At 44.1% G+C, this 19,383-nt stretch overlaps 1 protein-coding gene across 2 annotated transcripts in view; it reads right to left on the reverse strand.

Annotated features, from left to right (window-relative positions):
- UBXN11 (UBX domain protein 11) overlaps window positions 1–4,565 on the reverse strand; it is a 28,878-nt gene extending 24,313 nt beyond the window's left edge. For both annotated transcript variants that reach the window (XM_073616143.1, XM_073616142.1), the window contains exons 1-2: window positions 4,348–4,565; window positions 4,218–4,258 (exon numbers count right to left, since the gene is read on the reverse strand). In XM_073616143.1, coding sequence (XP_073472244.1) covers window positions 4,218–4,258; window positions 4,348–4,505 — 199 coding nt within the window. In that variant the 5' untranslated portion in view covers window positions 4,506–4,565. The remainder of the gene's footprint in view (window positions 1–4,217; window positions 4,259–4,347) is intronic.
- Window positions 4,566–19,383: the final 14,818 nt, after the last annotated feature.

A 19,383-nucleotide genomic window follows, 5' to 3' on the forward strand; every position in this document is an offset into this window, starting at 1 on the left:
ACTTACAAAACACTAAACGCAAAACTGCAGCGTTCGCAGAGTCAGACCTGATCCCTGCGATCGCTAACAGTTTTTTTGGAAGCTTTTTATTGAACTGGCAAGCACCAGCGGCCTAGTACACCCCGGTCGTAGTCAAACCAGCGCTGCAGTAACACTTGGTGACGTGGCGAGTCCCATAAGTGCAGTTCAAGCTGGTGAGGTGGCAAGCACAAGTAGTGTCCCGCTGCCACCAAAAAGACAAACACAGGCCCGTCGTGCCCATAGTGCCCTTCCTGCTGCATTCGCCAATCCTAATTGGGAACCCACCACTTCTGCAGCGCCCGTACTTCCCTCATTCACATCCCCAACCAAATGCAGTCGGCTGCATGAGAGGCATTTTCTTTATGTCCTCCCGAGTACCCCTACCCAACGAACCCCCCCAAAAAGATGTTGTGTCTGCAGCAAACGCGAATATAGGCGTGACACCCGCTATTATTGTCCCTCCTGTCCTGACAATCCTGGTCTTTGCATTGGTGAATGTTTTGAACGCTACCATTCACTAGTTGAGTATTAGCGTAGGGTACAGCATTGCACAGACTAGGCACACTTTCACAGGGTCTCCCAAGATGCCATCGCATTTTGAGAGACCCGAACCTGGAACCGGTTACCGTTATAAAAGTTAGTTACAAAAAAAGTGTAAAAAAAAAATATATATATATAAAATAAAAAAAAATAGTTGTCGTTTTATTGTTCTTTCTCTCTATTCTCTCTCTCTATTGTTCTGCTCTTTTTTTACTGTATTCTATTCTGCAGTGTTTTATTGTTATTGTTATTATGTTTTATCATGTTTGTTTTTCAGGTATGTAATTATTTATACTTTACTGTTTACTGTGCTTTATTGTTAACCATTTTTTTGTCTTCAGGTACGCCATTCACAACTTTGAGTGGTTATACCAGAATGATGCCTGCAGGTTTAGGTATCATCTTGGTATCATTCTTTTCAGCCAGCGGTCGGCTTTCATGTAAAAGCAATCCTAGCGGCTAATTAGCCTCTAGACTGCCTTTACAAGCCGTGGGAGGGAATGCCCCCCCCCCCCACCGTCTTCCGTGTTTTTCTCTGGCTCTCCTGTCTCAACAGGGAACCTGAGAATGCAGCCGGTGATTCAGCCAGCTGACCATAGAGCTGATCAGAGACAAGAGTGGCTCCAAACATCTCTATGGCCTAAGAAACCGGAAGCTACGAGCATTTTATGACTTAGATTTCGCCGGATGTAAATAGCGCCATTGGGAAATTGGGGAAGCATTTTATCACACCGATCTTGGTGTGGTCAGATGCTTTGAAGGCAGAGGAGAGATCTAGGGTCTAATAGACCCCAATTTTTTCAAAAAAGAGTACCTGTCACTACCTATTGCTATCATAGGGGATATTTACATTCCCCGAGATAACAATAAAAATGATTTAAAAAAAAAAAAAAATGAAAGGAACAGTTTAAAAATAAGATAAAAAAGCAAAAAAATAATAAAGAAAAAAAAAAAAAAAAAAAAAAAAGCACCCCTGTCGCCCCCTGCTCTTGCGCTAAGGCGAACGCAAGCGGCGGTCTGTCGTCAAACGTAAACAGCAATTGCACCATGCATGTGAGGTATCGCCGCGAAGGTCAGATCGAGGGCAGTAATTTTTGCAGTAGACCTCCTCTGCAAATCTAAAGTGGTAACCTGTAAAGGCTTTTAAAGGCTTTTAAAAATGTATTTATTTTGTTGCCACTGCACGTTTGTGCGCAATTGTAAAGCATGTCATGTTTGGTATCCATGTACTCGGTCTAAGATCATCTTTTTTATTTCATCAAACATTTGGGCAATATAGTGTGTTTTAGTGCATTAAAATTTAAAAAAGTGTGTTTTTTCCCCAAAAAATGCGTTTGAAAAATCGCTGCGCAAATACTGTGTGAAAAAAAAAAATGAAACACCCACCATTTTAATCTGTAGGGCATTTGCTTTAAAAAAATATATAATGTTTGGGGGTTCAAAGTAATTTTCTTGCAAAAAAAAAAAACTTTTTCATGTAAAAAATAAGTGTCAGAAAGGGCTTTGTCTTCAAGTGGTTAGAAGAGTGGGTGATGTGTGACATAAGCTTCTAAATGTTGTGCATAAAATGCCAGGACAGTTCAAACCCCCCCCCAAATGACCCCATTTTGGAAAGTAGACACCCCAAGCTATTTGCTGAGAGGCATGTCGAGTCCATGGAATATTTTATATTGCGACACAAGTTGCGGGAAAGAGACAAATTTTTTTTTTTTTTTTTTTTTTTTGCACAAAGTTGTCACTAAATGATATATTGCTCAAACATGCCATGGGAATATGTGAAATTACACCCCAAAATACATTCTGCTGCTTCTCCTGAGTACGGGGATACCACATGTGTGAGACTTTTTGGGAGCCTAGCCGCGTACGGGACCCCGAAAACCAAGCACCGCCTTCAGGCTTTCTAAGGGCGTGAATTTTTGATTTCACTCTTCACTGCCTATCACAGTTTCGGAGGCCATGGAATGCCCAGGTGGCACAAAACCCCCCCAAATGACCCCATTTTGGAAAGTAGACACCCCAAGCTATTTGCTGAGAGGTATAGTGAGTATTTTGCAGACCTCACTTTTTGTCACAAAGTTTTGAAATTTGAAAAAAGAAAAAAAAAAAAAGTTTTTTCTTGTCTTTCTTCATTTTCAAAAACAAATGAGAGCTGCAAAATACTCACCATGCCTCTCAGCAAATAGCTTGGGGTGTCTACTTTCCAAAATGGGGTCATTTGGGGGGGTTTTGTGCCACCTGGGCATTCCATGGCCTCCGAAACGGTGTTAGGCAGTGAAGAGTAAAATCAAAAATTCACGCCCTTAAAAACGCTGAAGGCGGTGATTGGTTTTCGGGGTCCCGTACGCGGCTAGGCTCCCAAAAAGTCTCACACATGTGGTATCCCCGTACTCAGGAGAAGCAGCTAAATGTATTTTGGGGTGCAATTCCACATAGGCCCATGGCCTGTGTGAGCAATATATCATTTAGTGACAACTTTGTGCAAAAAAAAAAAAAAAAAAAAAAAAAGTGTCACTTTCCCGCAACTTGTGTCAAAATATAAAATATTCCATGGACTCAATATGCCTCTCAGCAAATAGCTTGGGGTGTCTACTTTCCAAAATGGGGTCATTTGGGGGGGGTTGTGCCACCTGGGCATTCCATGGCCTCCGAAACTGTGATAGGCAGTGAAGAGTGAAATCAAAAAGTTACACCCTTAGAAATCCTGAAGGCGGTGATTGGTTTTCGGGGTCCCATACGCGGCTAGGCTCCCAAAAAGTCCCACACATGTGGTATCCCCGTACTCAGGAGAAGTAGCTGAATATATTTTGGGGTGCAATTCCACATAGGCCCATGGCCTGTGTGAGCAATATATCATTTAGTGACAACTTTTTGTAAATATTTTTTTTTTTTTTTTTTTTTGTCATTATTCAATCACTTGGGACAAAAAAAATAAATATTCAATGGGTTCAACATGCCTATCAGCAATTTCCTTGGGGTGTCTACTTTCCAAAATGGGGTCATTTGGGGGGGTTTTGTACTGCCCTGCCATTTTAGCACCTCAAGAAATGACATAGGCAGTCATAAACTAAAAGCTGTGTAAATTCCAGAAAATGTACCCTAGTTTGTAGACGCTATAACTTTTGCGCAAACCAATAAATATACGCTTATTGACATTTTTTTTACCAAAGACATGTGGCCGAATACATTTTGGCCTAAATGTATGACTAAAATTGAGTTTATTGGATTTTTTTTATAACAAAAAGTAGAAAATATCATTTTTTTTCAAAATTTTCGGTCTTTTTCCGTTTATAGCGCAAAAAATAAAAACTGCAGAGGTGATCAAATACCATCAAAAGAAAGCTCTATTTGTGAGAAGAAAAGGACGCAAATTTCGTTTGGGTACAGCATTGCATGACCGCGCAATTAGCAGTTAAAGCGACGCAGTGCCAAATTGGAAAAAGACCTCTGGTCCTTAGGCAGCATAATGGTCCGGGGCTCAAGTGGTTAATTTGGGTACAGCGTCGCACGACCGCGCAATTATCATTTAAAATAATGCAGTGCCTTATTGCAAAAAATGGCCTGGTCATGAAGGGGGGGGGGGGGTTAAAACCTTCCGAAGCTGAAGTGTGTTGTAGGTGTTGTTCTTCTGTATGACTTCTATAAAGCAGTCCACTCACCTAGGTTACCAGCTGGATCTTTAAATGGCGCTGCTCTTTTCCTGCAAATACAACCACCGTTAATGTAAATACAGAGAAGAGATACATCAGCCCCTTCCCTCGCATGCCTTATGTACAGGGCACTTGTTACCCGGCTCTGGTGTGCCCAGCATCGGTGGAAAGCTCATCCACCCTCCCGGACATGTCACCTCCGTCCCCGTGTCTCATCCGCTCCCCACTCTGACCGCCCTGTCCCGGCAGGGTCCTCAGTCTTCGGGGTTTCCCTAAAGTAAACAAAGGACCGCTCATACTGCTCTCACTGCGCCGCCATGTTGTTTGGGGTCGGTTTCCAGGCAACCGAATCTTCCAACAAGTGGCGCATTGGCTGGCCACCTGACACGTGACAGGGCAGCGTGCGTGTCCCAGGCTGGGAGAGAGGTCCGGTGTGTGACGTCACCTTTTCCCGGTAATGGTCATCCTGGGTGCACACAGCAATCAATGAGAAGATGCTGTAATTACCCTCATTATCCATGAACAGGAGTGGGTGCGTTAAAGAGACCTTGGCAATGGTCAGGCTGGAAAACCACATGTATATTAGGGGTGTACTCGCACAGGGCACAGCTCCCCAAACATTTTACCCACTTGCCCTCCAGAAGATTTGCCTCCATTAATGACCAGGTCATTTTTTGCGATACGGCACTGCGTTATTTTAACTGACAATTGCGCAGTCGTTCGGCGCTGTACCCAAATAAAACTTAACATCCTTTTTTCCCATAAATAAAGCTTTCTTTTGGTGGTATTTGATCACCTCTGCAGTTTTTATTTTTTGCACTATAAAAAAAAAAAAAAAAGAGCGACAATTTTGAAAAAAAATATATATATATTTTTTTACTTTCTGCTATAAAACACCCAATAAAAAAATGTAAAGAAATCTAATTTCTTCATCAATTTAGGCCAATATCTATGCTACATATTTTTGGTAAAAAAAAAAATCCCAATAAACGTATATTGATTGGTTTGCGCAAAAGTTACAGCGTCTACAAAAGAGGCAATATTTTTATTTCATTTATTGATTTCGTTTTGTTTACTAGTAACGGCGGTGGTCGTGATCAGCGACTTATAGCGGGACAGCGATATTGCAGCAGACAAATTGGACACCTAACACACTTTCGACACTTTTGGGGGTCCAATGACACTAATACAGTGATCAGTGCTAAAAAAATCTGCACTGTCACTGTACTAATGACACTGTAGGGTTGCCACCTCATCCTTTTAAATACAAACACATATTAATTACACAGGTTTTGAGGCTAAGACCCCTTTCACGCTAAAAAAAGCGCCTGAAAAGTTCACGAAAAACTATTTCCATTAAAATCAATGAATGCTTTTACACTGGGGCAGTGGGCTGGCAGGGTGGTGAAAAACCGTCCCTCTCCATTGAAATGAATGGAAAGCTCTTCAAAAGCACCTTAAAAGCTCTTCAAAAGCGCTCAAATGTTTTACTGGCAGTTTAGAAGCGCCTCAGTGTGAAAGGGGCCTTATTTAATGCAGATAAGGCACTAAGTGAGTTTAATTACCACCTTAATCAGCCACAGAACTCGTGTAATTAACCACTTGCCGACCAGCCGCCGCAGTTTTACTGCAGCAGGTTGGATTGGCAGGGCAAATCGATGTTACCTTACGTCGCTTCCCATTGTGGCCACTAGGGGCGCATGTGATGACCGTGATCGCTGGTGACAGAGCGAGAACTGGGACCTGTGTGTGTAAACACACAGATCCCGGTTCTTTCAGGAGAGAAGAGACTGATCGTGTGTTCATACAAAGTATAAACAGCGATCTGTCATCTCCCCTAGTAAGTCCTATCCCCCCCTTCAGTTACAACACAGAGAGGGAACACAGTTAACCCCTTGATCTCCCCCTAGTGTTAACCCCTTCCCCGCCAGTGACATTTTTACAGTAATCAATACATTTTTATAGCACTGATCACTGTAAAATTGTCAATGGTCCCAAAAATGTGTCAAAAGTGTCCAATGTGTCCGCCATAATGTCGCAGTCCTGATAAAAATCGCAGATCGCTGTCATTACTAGTAAAAAAATAATAATAAAAATGCCATAAATCTATCCCCTATTTTATAGACGCTATAACTTTCGCGCAAACCAATCAATATATGCTTATTGCAATTTTTTTTACCAAAAATATGTAGAAGGATACATATCGGCCTAAACTGAGGAAAAAAACATTTTTTTGAAAAAAAATGTGGGATATTATAGCAAAAAGTAAAAGATATTGGGGGTTCTTTACGAAAGCAAAATCCACTTTGCACTGCAAGTGCACTGAAAGTGCATTTGGAAGTGCAGCCACTGTAGATCTGAGGGGGATATGCAAGGAAAATAAAAAACAGCATTTTAGCTTGTACATGATTGGATGATAAAATTAGCAGAGCTTCCCCTCATTTCAGATCTACCCCTTAGATTTAGGCTCCTTTCACACTGAGGCGCTTTGCAGGCGCTAAAGTGCTAAAAATAGCGCCAGCAAAGGGCCCTGAAAGAGCCGCTCAATGCAATCCAATGGGAAAGCCCTGAGGGCTTTCACACTGGAGCGGTGCGCTTGCAGGGCGGTCTAAAAAGTCCTGCAAGCCGCATCTTTGGAGTGCTGTAGGAGCGGTGTATTTACCGCTCCTAAAGCGCCCCCTTCCCATTGAAAACAATGGGGGAGCGCTCCAAATCCGCCTGCAAAGCGCAGCTGCAGCGGCGCTTTGCGGGCGGTTTTATCCCTTTTTCGGCCGCTAGCGGGGGGGTTAAAACCGCCCTGCTAGCGCCGCTAAAACGACGGTAAAGCGGCGCTAGATTTAGCGCCGGTGTACCGCCAGCGCCCGTACTCCTCAGTGTGAAAGTAGCCTTAGAGCAACTGCACTTTTAGTGCACTTTCAAATGCACTTGCAGTGCAAAGTGGAAGTGGATTTGCCTTTTGTAAATAACCCCCAATGTGTTTTTGGCAAAATTGTCGCTCTTCTTTTGTTTATAGCGCAAAAAATAAAAACCGCAGAGGTGATCAAATACCACCAAAAGAAAGCTCTATTTGTGGGGAAAAAAAGGACACCAATTTTGTTTGGGTGCAACGTCCGCGCAATTGTCAGTGAAATAGCCAGTGAGGCTCTTCTGCATGATTCCGAGCATGCGTGGAATTTTGTGAGTCGGAATTGTGTACACACGATCGGAATTTCCAAAAACAAGTTTTTTTGTCAGAAAATTTGAGGACTAGCTCTCAAACAGTTGTTGTCGGAAATTCCGACAGCATATGTCCGATGGAGCAAATGTCCGACAACAAGCTCACATCGAACATTTGTTGTCAGAAATTCCGATCGTCTGTACGTGGCATTATAGTTGTCCCATGGACAGATTCTCCCACCTGAGCTGTGGAGTTACCATGGGCCTCTTAGCTGCTTCTCTAAATAATGTTCTACCTGCCTGGCCTGTCAGTTTAGGTGGACAGCCATGTCTTGGTAGGTTTGCAGCTGTGCCATACTCTTTACATTTTCAGATGATGGATTGAACAATGCTCCATGTGATGTTCAAAGCTGCTTTAAACTTCTGCACAACGTTATCCCTGACCTGACTGGAGTAGTCCTTGGCCTTCATGTTGCTGTTTGTTCACTAAGGTTCTCTAAAAAACCTCTGAGGGCTTCACAGAACAGCTGTATGTATACTGAGTTAAACTACACACGGGGGTCTAGTACTAATACGAATTAGGTGACTTCTGAAGGCAATTGGTTCCACTAGATTTTAGTTAGGGGTATCAGAGCAATGGGGGCTGAATACAAATGCACGCCTTGCTTTTCAGATATTTATTTGTAAAAAAATGTTGAAAACCATTTATCATTTTCCTTCCACTTCACAATTATGTGGCACTTTGTGTTGATCTATCACATAAAATCCCAATAAAATACATTTACGTTTTTGGTTGTAACATGACAAAATGTGGAACATTTCAAGGGGTATGAATACTTTTTCAAGGCACTGTATGCAGTAAAGCATGTTGGTTATACTCACTGTGAAACCTAAGTCGTTAATCCTGCGCATTGTGTAAAAAGGCTGTTTGATCCTGTCTACTCTGATCCTCCATTTTTTTCCACAGTCCCCAATCCACCTACTGATAGTACAGAGATTTGGGGGCAGTCTGCACATGCCCAGTTTGGTGTGCATTGCTAGAGAGGGTGCATGTGATCAGCACAGGACCAATATGCACTGTCCAGACAGAAGGTCAGGAGTCACGCAGCCTCATAGGACAGTCGGAGGAGAATGAAAACTCCTCCTAAAAGCTTTAACTAGTGTAGCACCCTCTAGTGTGTGCTACTAGAATTAGAGTAGGCAAACTATAACTTGGCCCAGGGATAAACCTGAGTCACTGAATATGGGTCAGGGTTACAAGAGGCCAGAGCTGGATGACTCATTCTGGCAGCTCTCTGGCACCTCCCCCTGTTTCTAGAATGTTGGAGAACGTTCTAAAATATAGTGGGCAGAAGCTAGTAGGGGCTGCCTTGAATATTTAGGGGCCCTTAGCCAATGCCCAGATTGGGGCCTGACAGGGAACTAAGGAGACCTTAAATAGACATAAGCCATGCCAGCACATAAGTCGGGTGGAAGATGGAGAAGCAGTGCCGAGGGAGGCTGGCAGGGGGCCCTTGAGGGACCCCTGCCAGGGAGGGGTTTTACCTCAGGCTGGAGCTCAGGATAGCTGACCTGGAAGGATCCCACCATAGGAGGCAACTGGAGGGATTCTGGAGGGAAGGAATAGGCAGATGGAAAGAGCAAGCAGTGAGTGAGTAATATCAGCACAGTGCAGGGACAAAACAAGGGGAGAGATAGCCAGCTGTAGCAGGTCTCTCTTGAAGACAGCAGTGTGCCAAGTCTTCATCCAACCTTGCCCTGGGGAATCTCCATGTGTGTGTCAGTCAGGAGGACTAGGGAGAAAAAGCCACCAGGTGTGCTGGTGGCAGCCAGACGGGCTAGCATTTCTGCAAGCAGTAATACTGGGATCAGTGTCTACGGGGAAGCAGAAGGTGATGGGAGATGCTGTTCACTCCACATGTGCTACTTTACCGAGGAACAGTTCCTAGCCTGTAATGGGCTGTTGCTGTGCTAACTAGAGACTGTTAGTTCCCAAGGCAGTGAACTCAGCTGAAGCTGTGCAAAAAGGAACCAAGTTTGTGCAGGAGGAAGGAAGAAGAGGAATCTGTAGATAGGGAGGAAGTTGTCCCTGGTTCTGTTTAATGGACATTTGCAAGTTGGGCATCCCATAATCCATTACCGCATGCAAGTTATCATCCCCTAATAAAAACAAGCCAAAGGACTGATTCTGTGTCTGATGCAAGAAGGAAATGCTGTGTGATCGGCTATGTAGCAGTGGGGAACCCTGACATAAGCAACTCCTACAGGGGTTGTGCTACACCAGTGCATGGCCGGACACTGATGGAAGTAAAAAAAACTGCTATACACTGCTGATGGGAAAAGGTATTTAGCAGTTTATATTTACTAAAATAATTGCGTTTCTGTGTACTGTAGGAGACTAGATATAGTGAATGCAGAGTCCTGGGTTTTAGTTTTAGTAAATGTACCACACTGTAACTAGTTTGGCGGTGATCAGGGACAATATGACTAGTGTGCCGGTGATCAGGGACAATATGACTGGTGTGGCAGTGATCAGAGACAATATGACTGGTGTGGCGGTGATCAGAGACAATATGACTGGTGTGGCGGTGATCAGGGACAATATGACTGGTGTGGCAGTGATCAGGGACAATATGACTGGTGTGGCGGTGATCAAGGACCATAAGACTAGTGTGCCGGTGATCAGGGACAATATGACTGGTGTGGCGGTGATCAGGGACAATATGACTGGTGTGGCGGTGATCAGAGACAATATGACTGGTGTGGCGGTGATCAGAGACAATATGACTGGTGTGGCGGTGATCAGGGACAATATGACTGGTGTGGCGGTGATCAGAGACAATAAGACTGGTGTGGCGGTGATCGGGGACAATATGACTGGTGTGGCGGTGATCAGAAACAATATGACTGGTGTGGCGGTGATCAGAGACAATATGACTGGTGTGGCGGTGATCAGGGACAATATGACTGGTGTAGCAGTGATCAGGGACAATAAGACTGGTGTGGCGGTGATCAGGGACAATATGACTGGTGTGGCGGTGATCAGAGACAATATGACTGGTGTGGCGGTGATCAGAAACAATATGACTGCTGTGGCGGTGATCAGAGACAATATGACTGGTGTGGCGGTGATCAGGGACAATAAGACTGGTGTGGCGGTGATCAGGGACAACATGACTGGTGTGGCGGTGATCAGAGACAATATGACTGGTGTGGCGGTGATCAGAGACAATATGACTGGTGTGGCGGTGATCAGAGACAATATGACTGGTGTGGCAGTGATCAGAGACAATATGACTGGTGTGGCGGTGATCAGAGACAATATGACTGGTGTGGCGGTGATCAGAGACAATATGACTGGTGTGGCGGTGATCAGGGACAATATGACTGGTGTGGCGGTGATCAGGGACAATAAGACTGGTGTGGCGGTGATCAGGGACAACATGACTGGTGTGGCGGTGATCAGAGACAATATGACTGGTGTGGCGGTGATCAGAGACAATATGACTGGTGTGGCAGTGATCAGAGACAATATGACTGGTGTGGCGGTGATCAGAGACAATATGACTGGTGTGGCGGTGATCAGGGACAATATGACTGGTGTGGCGGTGATCAGGGACAATATGACTGGTGTGGCGGTGATCAGGGACAATATGACTGGTGTGGCGGTGATCAGGGACAATATGACTGGTGTGGCGGTGATCAGGGACAATAAGACTGGTGTGGCGGTGATCAGGGACAATATGACTGGTGTGGCGGTGATCAGGGACAATATGACTGGTGTGGCGGTGATCAGGGACAACATGACTGGTGTGGCGGTGATCAGGGACAACATGACTGGTGTGGCGGTGATCAGGGACAATATGACTGGTGTGGCAGTGATCAGGGACAATAAGACTGGTGTGGCGGTGATCAGGGACAATATGACTGGTGTGGCGGTGATCAGGGACAACATGACTGGTGTGGCGGTGATCAGGGACAATATGACTGGTGTGGCAGTGATCAGGGACAATAAGACTGGTGTGGCGGTGATCAGGGACAATAAGACTGGTGTGGTGGTGATCAGGGACAATATGACTGGTGTGGCGGTGATCAGGGACAATATGACTGGTGTGGCAGTGATCAGGGACACTGTGACTGGTGCGGCTGTGATTAGGGGCACTGTGAGTGGCTGGCGGTGATTAGAGTGACGTCAGTACAGCTCGGCCATTCAAGCTGCTGGAGCCTGCAAACCCAGAAAGAAGATCAGGTGAAGATGGAAGCCCTGTCAGGGATGACAGCGCACCACTGCAGGGCTTCGTTCTTAAGTAAGTATTTCCTAATGTGCTAGTATGCGATACATACTAGCACATTGCTTTACAGGGGATTTTTTTTTTTTACTACTGCTTTAAGATTTACTGTTGCTGAAGAGGAAAGAAAGCAACAGGAATGACACAGGCTGTGTGGAGGAAGAAAAGAAAAGCAGGAGAGATAACAAGACAAATTTTGTGTACGCGGCATTAGACTAAAACTAAATCGAAACTTGACATCAAAATTAACTACTTCCGGACCGCCGCATGCCGATATACGTCCTGACTTTGAAGGGGGGATATCGTTGTTATGGCAGCAGCTATCATCTTGTTCGGCCGGCGGTCCGCTTCAAGATAAAAGTGGTCTCTGTGGCGGATTCGCCGCAAGATCACTTTTATCGGCAGCAGGAGAGGGCTCCTCCCGCCGCACTCCGATGCCCTCCGCCACTTACCAGACAGTGTTGCCAACCCCCTGAAATGAAATTTACTGGCAGGATGCCAAAATTTACAAACAACACTAATTTTTTTTTGGGCTGGCAAAAATCCTGAAATTTAATGGCAGAGCCTCATTTTTTACTGGCACTAAAAAAAGTACCTAAAATGACAATTTTCACTGCTAAACAGTGCAAATATCAATATTTAAACTATAAACATATAGCTAGTGCTATTAGCAATGTGTTTAAGTTAAACAAAAGTCAAAAACCAACTTTCTCAACTTACATGAAGGTAAGGTTACTGTAACCCAGCCAGCACAGAGTTCCCCCTTATAACAGAGTCTGCAGGATTCCCCCTTACAGTGAAACAGAACTCTTATGTAAAGGGGAACACTGCAGATCATGATCTAAGGGGGAACTCTGATGTAAGGGCGGAGCTCTAGTGACCAGAGACCACCTCCCACAGCACGGGCTGCCGTAAATTAACGGGCGGTTGGCAACACTGTTAGGCCCCTTTCACACTGGGGCGGTTTACAGGCGTTATTGCGCTAAAAATAGTGCCTGCAAACCGCCCCTAAACAGCCTCAGCTGTTTGTTCAGTGTGAAAGCCCGAGGGCTTTCACACTGAAGCGGTGCACTGGCAGGAGAAGAAAAAATCTCCTGCAAGCCGCATCTTTGGAGCGGTGAAGGAGCGGTGTATTCACCGCTCCTAAACCGCTCCTGCCCATTGAAATCAATGGGACAGCGCGGCTATACCGCGGTAATACCGCGGCTATAGCCACGCTATACGAGGGGTTTTACCCCTTTTTCGGCCGCCAGCGGGGGGTTAAAACCGCACCACTGGCGGCCGAATACCGCGGTAAAACAGCGCTAAAAATAGCGCTGTTTTACCACCGACGCCCCCTACCGCCCCAGTGTGAAAGGGGCCTTACCGGAGTTGTCAGCAGCGGCGGAGGCGATCGGATGATTTCACTAGCTGGGCATGGAGACAAGTGAGGGGAAGATGGCCTCCACCCGTCTCCATGACATTGCAGGGTGGAAGCAACGTCAAAACGTCACTTCCTTCCATAGCTCTTAAAGGGCCATTTTTTTTATTCTTTTTTTAAATGACACATTTTTTTTATTGCATTTTAGTATAAATATGAGATCTGAGTTCTTTTTGACCCCAGATCTCATATTTAAGAAGTCCGGTCATGCTTGTTTACTATTTTCTATTACAAGGGATGTTTACATTCCTTGTAAAAGGAATAAAAGTGACACTTTTTTTTTTTAAAAACAGTGTAAAAATGAAAAATAAAAGGTAAAATAAATAAGAAAAAAATACATTTTAAACGCGCCCCGTCCCGCCGAGCTCGCGTGCAGAAGCGAACACATACGTGAGTAGGGCCTGCATATGAAAACGATGTTCAAACCACACATGGGAGGTATCACCGTGATCAGTAGAGCGAGAGCAATAATTCTAGCCCTAGACCTCCTCTGTAACTCAAAATATCCAACCTGTAGAATTTTTTAAACGTTGCCTATGGAGATTTTTAAGGGTAAAAGTTTGTCGCCATTCCACGAGCGGGCGCAATTTTGAAGCGTGACATGTTGGGTATTGGCAATTTGCTAACATTATCTTTCACAATATAAAAAAAAAATTGGGCTAACTTTACTGTTTTATTTTTTAATTAAAAAAAAAATTGTATTTTTTCCATAAAAATGCGCTTGTAAGACCGCTGCGCAAATACAGTGTGACAGAAAGTATTGTAATGACCGCCATTTTATGCTCTAGGGTGTTAGAAAAAAATGTATAATGTTTGTGGGTTCTAAGTAATTTTCTAGCACAAAAAACTGTTTTTAACTTGTAAACAACACATCTAAAAAAGAGGCTCGGTCCTTAAGTGGTTAACACTGCTGTAAAGGTTCAGGTCAGCCTCCCTCTCTAGCTAAGCCAGACATACAATCAAGGCTGGAAATGTACATATTTATTAAAGAAAGTCACATATAGTTTTTGACATCAAAGAGATGGGGAGAGTTTTCAATAAAGTGATTGCTCTGGGCTTCAACAAAATGGGACCCTCCAGCAAGAAGAAACGGGAGCAATGCTGGAAGCAATTTACACCACACACTAATATGGGTAGCATAATTAATAATGTAGAATGTATATTAATCACTTGCCGACCATCTGCCGCAGTTGTACTGCGGCAGAATGGCACAGCAGGGCGAAACGACGTTATGTAACGTCGCTTCGCCCTGTGACCACTAGGGGGGGTGTGCGCGCCGCCAGAGGCACGTGCCCACTGCTCACCTACGGAGCCGATGTGAGTGCCCGGCGGTTGCGATCACCGCCAGGCTCCTGCGATCGCTCGGGGCACACGGAGAACCGTGATCTGTGTGTGTAAACACACAGTTTCTGGTTCTTTGAGGGGAGAACAGACAGATCGTACATATATCGTATATACAGAGTATGAACAGCGATCTGTCATCTCCCCTGCACAGTCCCATCCCCCTTCAGTTAGAACACACAATAGGGAACACATTAACCCCTTGATTGCCCCCTAGTGGTCAACCCCTTCACTGCCAGTGACATTTTTACAGTAATCAATGCATTTTCATAGCACTGATCACTGTAAAAATGCCAATGGTCCCAAAAATGTGTCAAAATTGTCAGACGTGTCCGTCATAATGTTGCAGTCCCGATAAAAATCGCAGATCGCCGCCATTACTAGTGCAAACCAATCAATATATGCTTATTGTGATTTTTTTTACCAAAAAATATGTAGAAGAATATATATCGGCCTAAACTGAGGAAAAAAAAAAGTAATAAATATTGCGTTTTTTTCAAAATTGTTGCTCTTCTTTCGTTTATAGCGCAAAAACTAAAAAACGCAGAGGTGATCAAATACCACCAAAAGAAAGCTCTATTTGTGGGGAAAAAAGGACATCAATTTTGTTTGGGTGCAACGTCGCAGGACCGCGCAATTGTCAGTTAAAGCGAAGCAGTGTTGAATCGCAAAAAGTGCTCTGGTCAGGAAGGGGGTAAAATCTTCCAGGGCTGCAGTGGTTAATTGTTATCAAACTGTTATTGGTAAAGTTCCACTCTAATAAAACATTTGTAACTTTGGCTCTTAAGAGATACACTATATAGTCAACAGTATTGTGACACCTGCCTTTACATACATATGAATTTTAATGGCATCCCAGTCTTAGTTTGTAGAGTTCAATATTGAGTTGGCCCACCCTTTGCATCTATAACAGCTTCAGCTCTTCTGGAAAGGCTGTTCACAAGGTTTAGGAGTGTGTCCAAACTCGCTCATCCATATCTTTATGGACCTTGCTTTGTGCACTGGTGCGCAGTTATGTTGGAACAGGAAGGAGTCATCCTCAAACTGTTCCCACAAAGTTGGGAGCATGAAATTGTCCAAAATGCCTTGGTATGCTGACGCCTTCACTGGAACTAAGGGGCCAAGTCCAACCCCTGGAAAACAACCCCACACCATAATCCCCCCTCCACCAAATGATTTAGACCAGCGCACAAAGCAAAGTCCATGAAGACATGGATCAACGAGTTTGAGGTGGAGGGACTTGATTGGCCTGCACAGAGTCCTGACCTCAACCCGATAGAACACCTTTGGGTGAATAAGAGCAGAGACTGCGAGCCAGGCCTTTTCCTCCACATCAGTGCCTGACCTCACAAATGCACTTCTAGAAGAATGGTTAAACATTCCCAGACACTCCTAAACCTTGTGGACAGCCTCCCCTGAAGAGTTGAAGCTGTTATAGCTGCAAAGCGTGGGCCAACCTAATATTGAACCCTATGGACTAAGACTGGGATAGCTTTAAAATTCATGTGCATGTAAAGGCAGGTGTCCCAATACTTTTGACAATATAGTGTATGTGCTGTGCTGATGATCTATGCTTTGACCTAAGACATTCCCAGTCTCCAACTGGTGGTTACCAGAGCACCCAGCTACTTCTTGGCTTGTCCAGGAATGTTTGCTTCTAGCACTGCCCACCATCTGCTGTACAGGGGGATCTCCGGAGGCTGAAAACGAGACAAATTCAGGTATTACAATATTTGTATGTAAAATGACACAACTGCATCAAATTATGTTTTTTCAAATACTGTTTATATTTGCCTAGAGTTTAGATTTGAAGTTAAAGTCATTGTAAGGGTTTGTTTTTTTTGTTTAATAACAAACATATTATACTTACCTCCACTGTGCAGCTCGTTTTGCACAGAGTGGCCCCGAACCTGCTCTTCTGGGGTCCCCCGGCGCCTATCGCGGCTGCTCCCCACATCAGATAACCCCCTCGGAAAAACGCTCTCGGGGGATTACCTTGCGGGCGCACTCCCGAGTCCAGCATTCAGCGTCCATAGAGGCCGAATGCAGGACTTGGCCCCGCCCCCCGGCACCTGCGTCATTGAATTTGATTGACAGCAGCGAGAGCCAATGGCTGTGCTGCTATCAATCTATCCAATTAAGAGCCGAAAACCCCAGGCAGAGAGACAGCGCATCCCCGTGGGTCAAGTTCTAGGGCTCAGGTAAGTAAAATGGGGGGGGGGGGGCGGTCACTGCCAAGTGTTTTTTTCACCTTAACGCATATGATACATTAAGTTGAAAAAACGCGTAGGTTTACAACACCTTTTCCTGTGAAGACCGGAAAATGCGAGGGCTGGGGTAAGAATTTAAGAAATAGCTTACTGGGGAAGATTTATTTCATTGTGTCCAATTTGCTAAACCAAAAAAAAAAAAAAACCCTGCGTGTTTAATACAACTTTAATTAACTACTTCCAGCTACTTGGATTTCTAGTGGTTTGTATGTTTACTGCTGCATGTTCATTGTCCCCATTACACAATAATTTCCTATAACTGATTACTCATTTTTTTGTTAATTGCCTTTGTTCTCAGATCATACATTTTGTTGCCTGGCATAAAATCTCATCCAGTTTTTTTTGGTTACCAATTTAAACTGGGGCTCTCTGTTGCAAAGCTAAGACCTAAGAGGTTTGTAATCCAGTACAAACTGTTCAACATAACATAAACTGATTCAGATAACTAGGCAGTAAAACAAACACTACAGTTCTTCCGCAAAGATGTAAAAGAGTACAGTATGGTTTTTTTACAAAATCAGGAAGTAACCACATCCTGGAAACCGATCCATACAATAGAATTTCAAACAAGTTTACCAGAAGGAGGTGTTCAAGAACAAAATGTATCATGCTTCACACATTAGTGGTGGGAAGCTGTCTTTAAAATGTTATCTACTCTATCTTTACTAGCAGACTTTAACTGTAAAGCCTCCATAGCAAACCATACTGGTATGATAGACATTCCAGCAAGGTAGGTTTGAGTTTGAATAAGTGATAAGTGCTATTCCTATTTTTTTCTGTTAGCCTATGGCAGGGGTCTCCAAACTTTTCAAACAAAGGGCCACTTTATTGTCCTTCAGACTTTAGAAGGGCCGGGTTGTGGCCTGCAGGGGCAGAAAATGTCACGGGCCCAGCATCAGTAAGAACAAATATGGCCTCAGGGTTGGTGGTCAATAGAACGAGGAGTATTCCCCCTATTATTAGGAGGAATAGTATTCTATCATTGGTATTGATGTAAGATATAGTGCACCATTGTTGGTGTCAGTGGGAGGAATTGTGCCCCAGATCAAGGCTAGCAAAGGGCCACATCTGGCCCTCGGGCCGCAGTTTGGAGACCTCTGGCCTATGGTATCAGGTTATCCTTTGCAGTCTGAATGGTATAAAGAGGCAACGGTCTGCCAAAGAAGCAGTTTGATATACTGGGTCAGCTACTAGCCTCTTGGGAACTCCATCAGGAAAATCTATAACCATTTTGGAGTCTCACACCTACAGAGAGGTTCCACCAGTTCTGTTACATTCTCCATAGTGTAAACCAAATCTGAAATCCAAAGACGGTGGAATCAGCCACTAGTGGTACCCCTGAGAGCCATACAAATTCAAAAACTGAAATGTTAGTTGTGGGGTGATTACACTTTTAAGGGCATTTTGACACTGAGGCGGTGGGGGTGTCGGCGGTAAAGTGGCGCTATTCGGCCGCTAGCAGGGCACTCTTAACCCCTGCTAGTGGCTGATAAAGGGTTAAAAAGGCGCTGCTGCCAAAGTGCCTGCAAAGCGCTTCGGCAGCGCTGGCAATCGATTTCAATGGCAGGTGCGGTTTAGGAAAACTGTATACAGCGCTCCTAAACTGCCCCAAAGATGCTGCTTGCAGGACTTTTTCTAGTGTCCTGCAAGCGCACCACTCCAGTGTGAAAGCCAGAGTGCCAGGAGAGGCTTGTAGTGTAGCTACTGGCATCCTTCTGAAAATGCCATGACAGCCAATTGCCTGGCTGTTATGTTAACCCACTGGCTTCATATATTCACAGACCTAGAGCACGTATGCAGATAAGGAAAAGCAGAGAAAAGTCCTTATCAACATACTTGTCCTAATTTAATAACTCTTGACAGCTGGGCAACTATCATTTTCTTATTGAGAAGTTAAAGTATTTTAGGTTTAAAATAGAAATGAAAGGCAAAACATTTTTGTATAAATATAAAAAAACATTATATAATACTTTTTTCCCCTTTTTTGTAAGTGATTACATATCATCTGTTCTCAGCTGCATAAGAGCTAGGGGAGGAGAAACAACAGCACACTGATCTGGAGCCTCCTTACCAGTTGATGCCTTTTTCGTGGAAACGTTGGATGGAGCCAATTCTGTGACGTTATTCCGCATAAGTAGGCTGGAAAGGAGGGAGGTGTCAACCCAGTAGGCACTGTATATTTTTCTAGAGGTAAGCCCCCATCCCAATTTTTGCCAAACCTAAGCACCCCCTGAAGGAGTGCGATTCCTCTAGCGGGACTTTTTTCACGGGGTTACCTCTAATAAAGTAGAAAGTAGTAGAAGTTTATAGTTTTTGCATAAAAGTATTGTAGTTTATTAATTTAGCATCTAAAAATTATTACACATGACCTAACCATATAGACAATAAAATGGATGCATGTAAATGGGAAAAAGTAATTCTACAAATAAATGACCAAATGCAATGATACAGGTAGTAAATAACCAATGATCATAGAACCCGACGTTTCGAGGTAAGCAAAAGGGGTTGACCTCTTCTTCAGGGGTAACGACAATTGGTCAAAATGGATATTTCATCTAGAAAATTAACAAAAAGCAGAGCAAACAAAAATGGATGAATATCTCAGGCATTCACAGCAGGAGGCAGTAGAGAGCATCTAGTTTACATTATAAAGGTCAATAGACATTAACATATGTTACATATTTAGTAAGTTCCAGGCA

The sequence above is a fragment of the Aquarana catesbeiana genome, linkage group LG02 (assembly GCF_042186555.1).
Source record: "Aquarana catesbeiana isolate 2022-GZ linkage group LG02, ASM4218655v1, whole genome shotgun sequence".
NCBI lineage: Eukaryota > Metazoa > Chordata > Amphibia > Anura > Ranidae > Aquarana > Aquarana catesbeiana.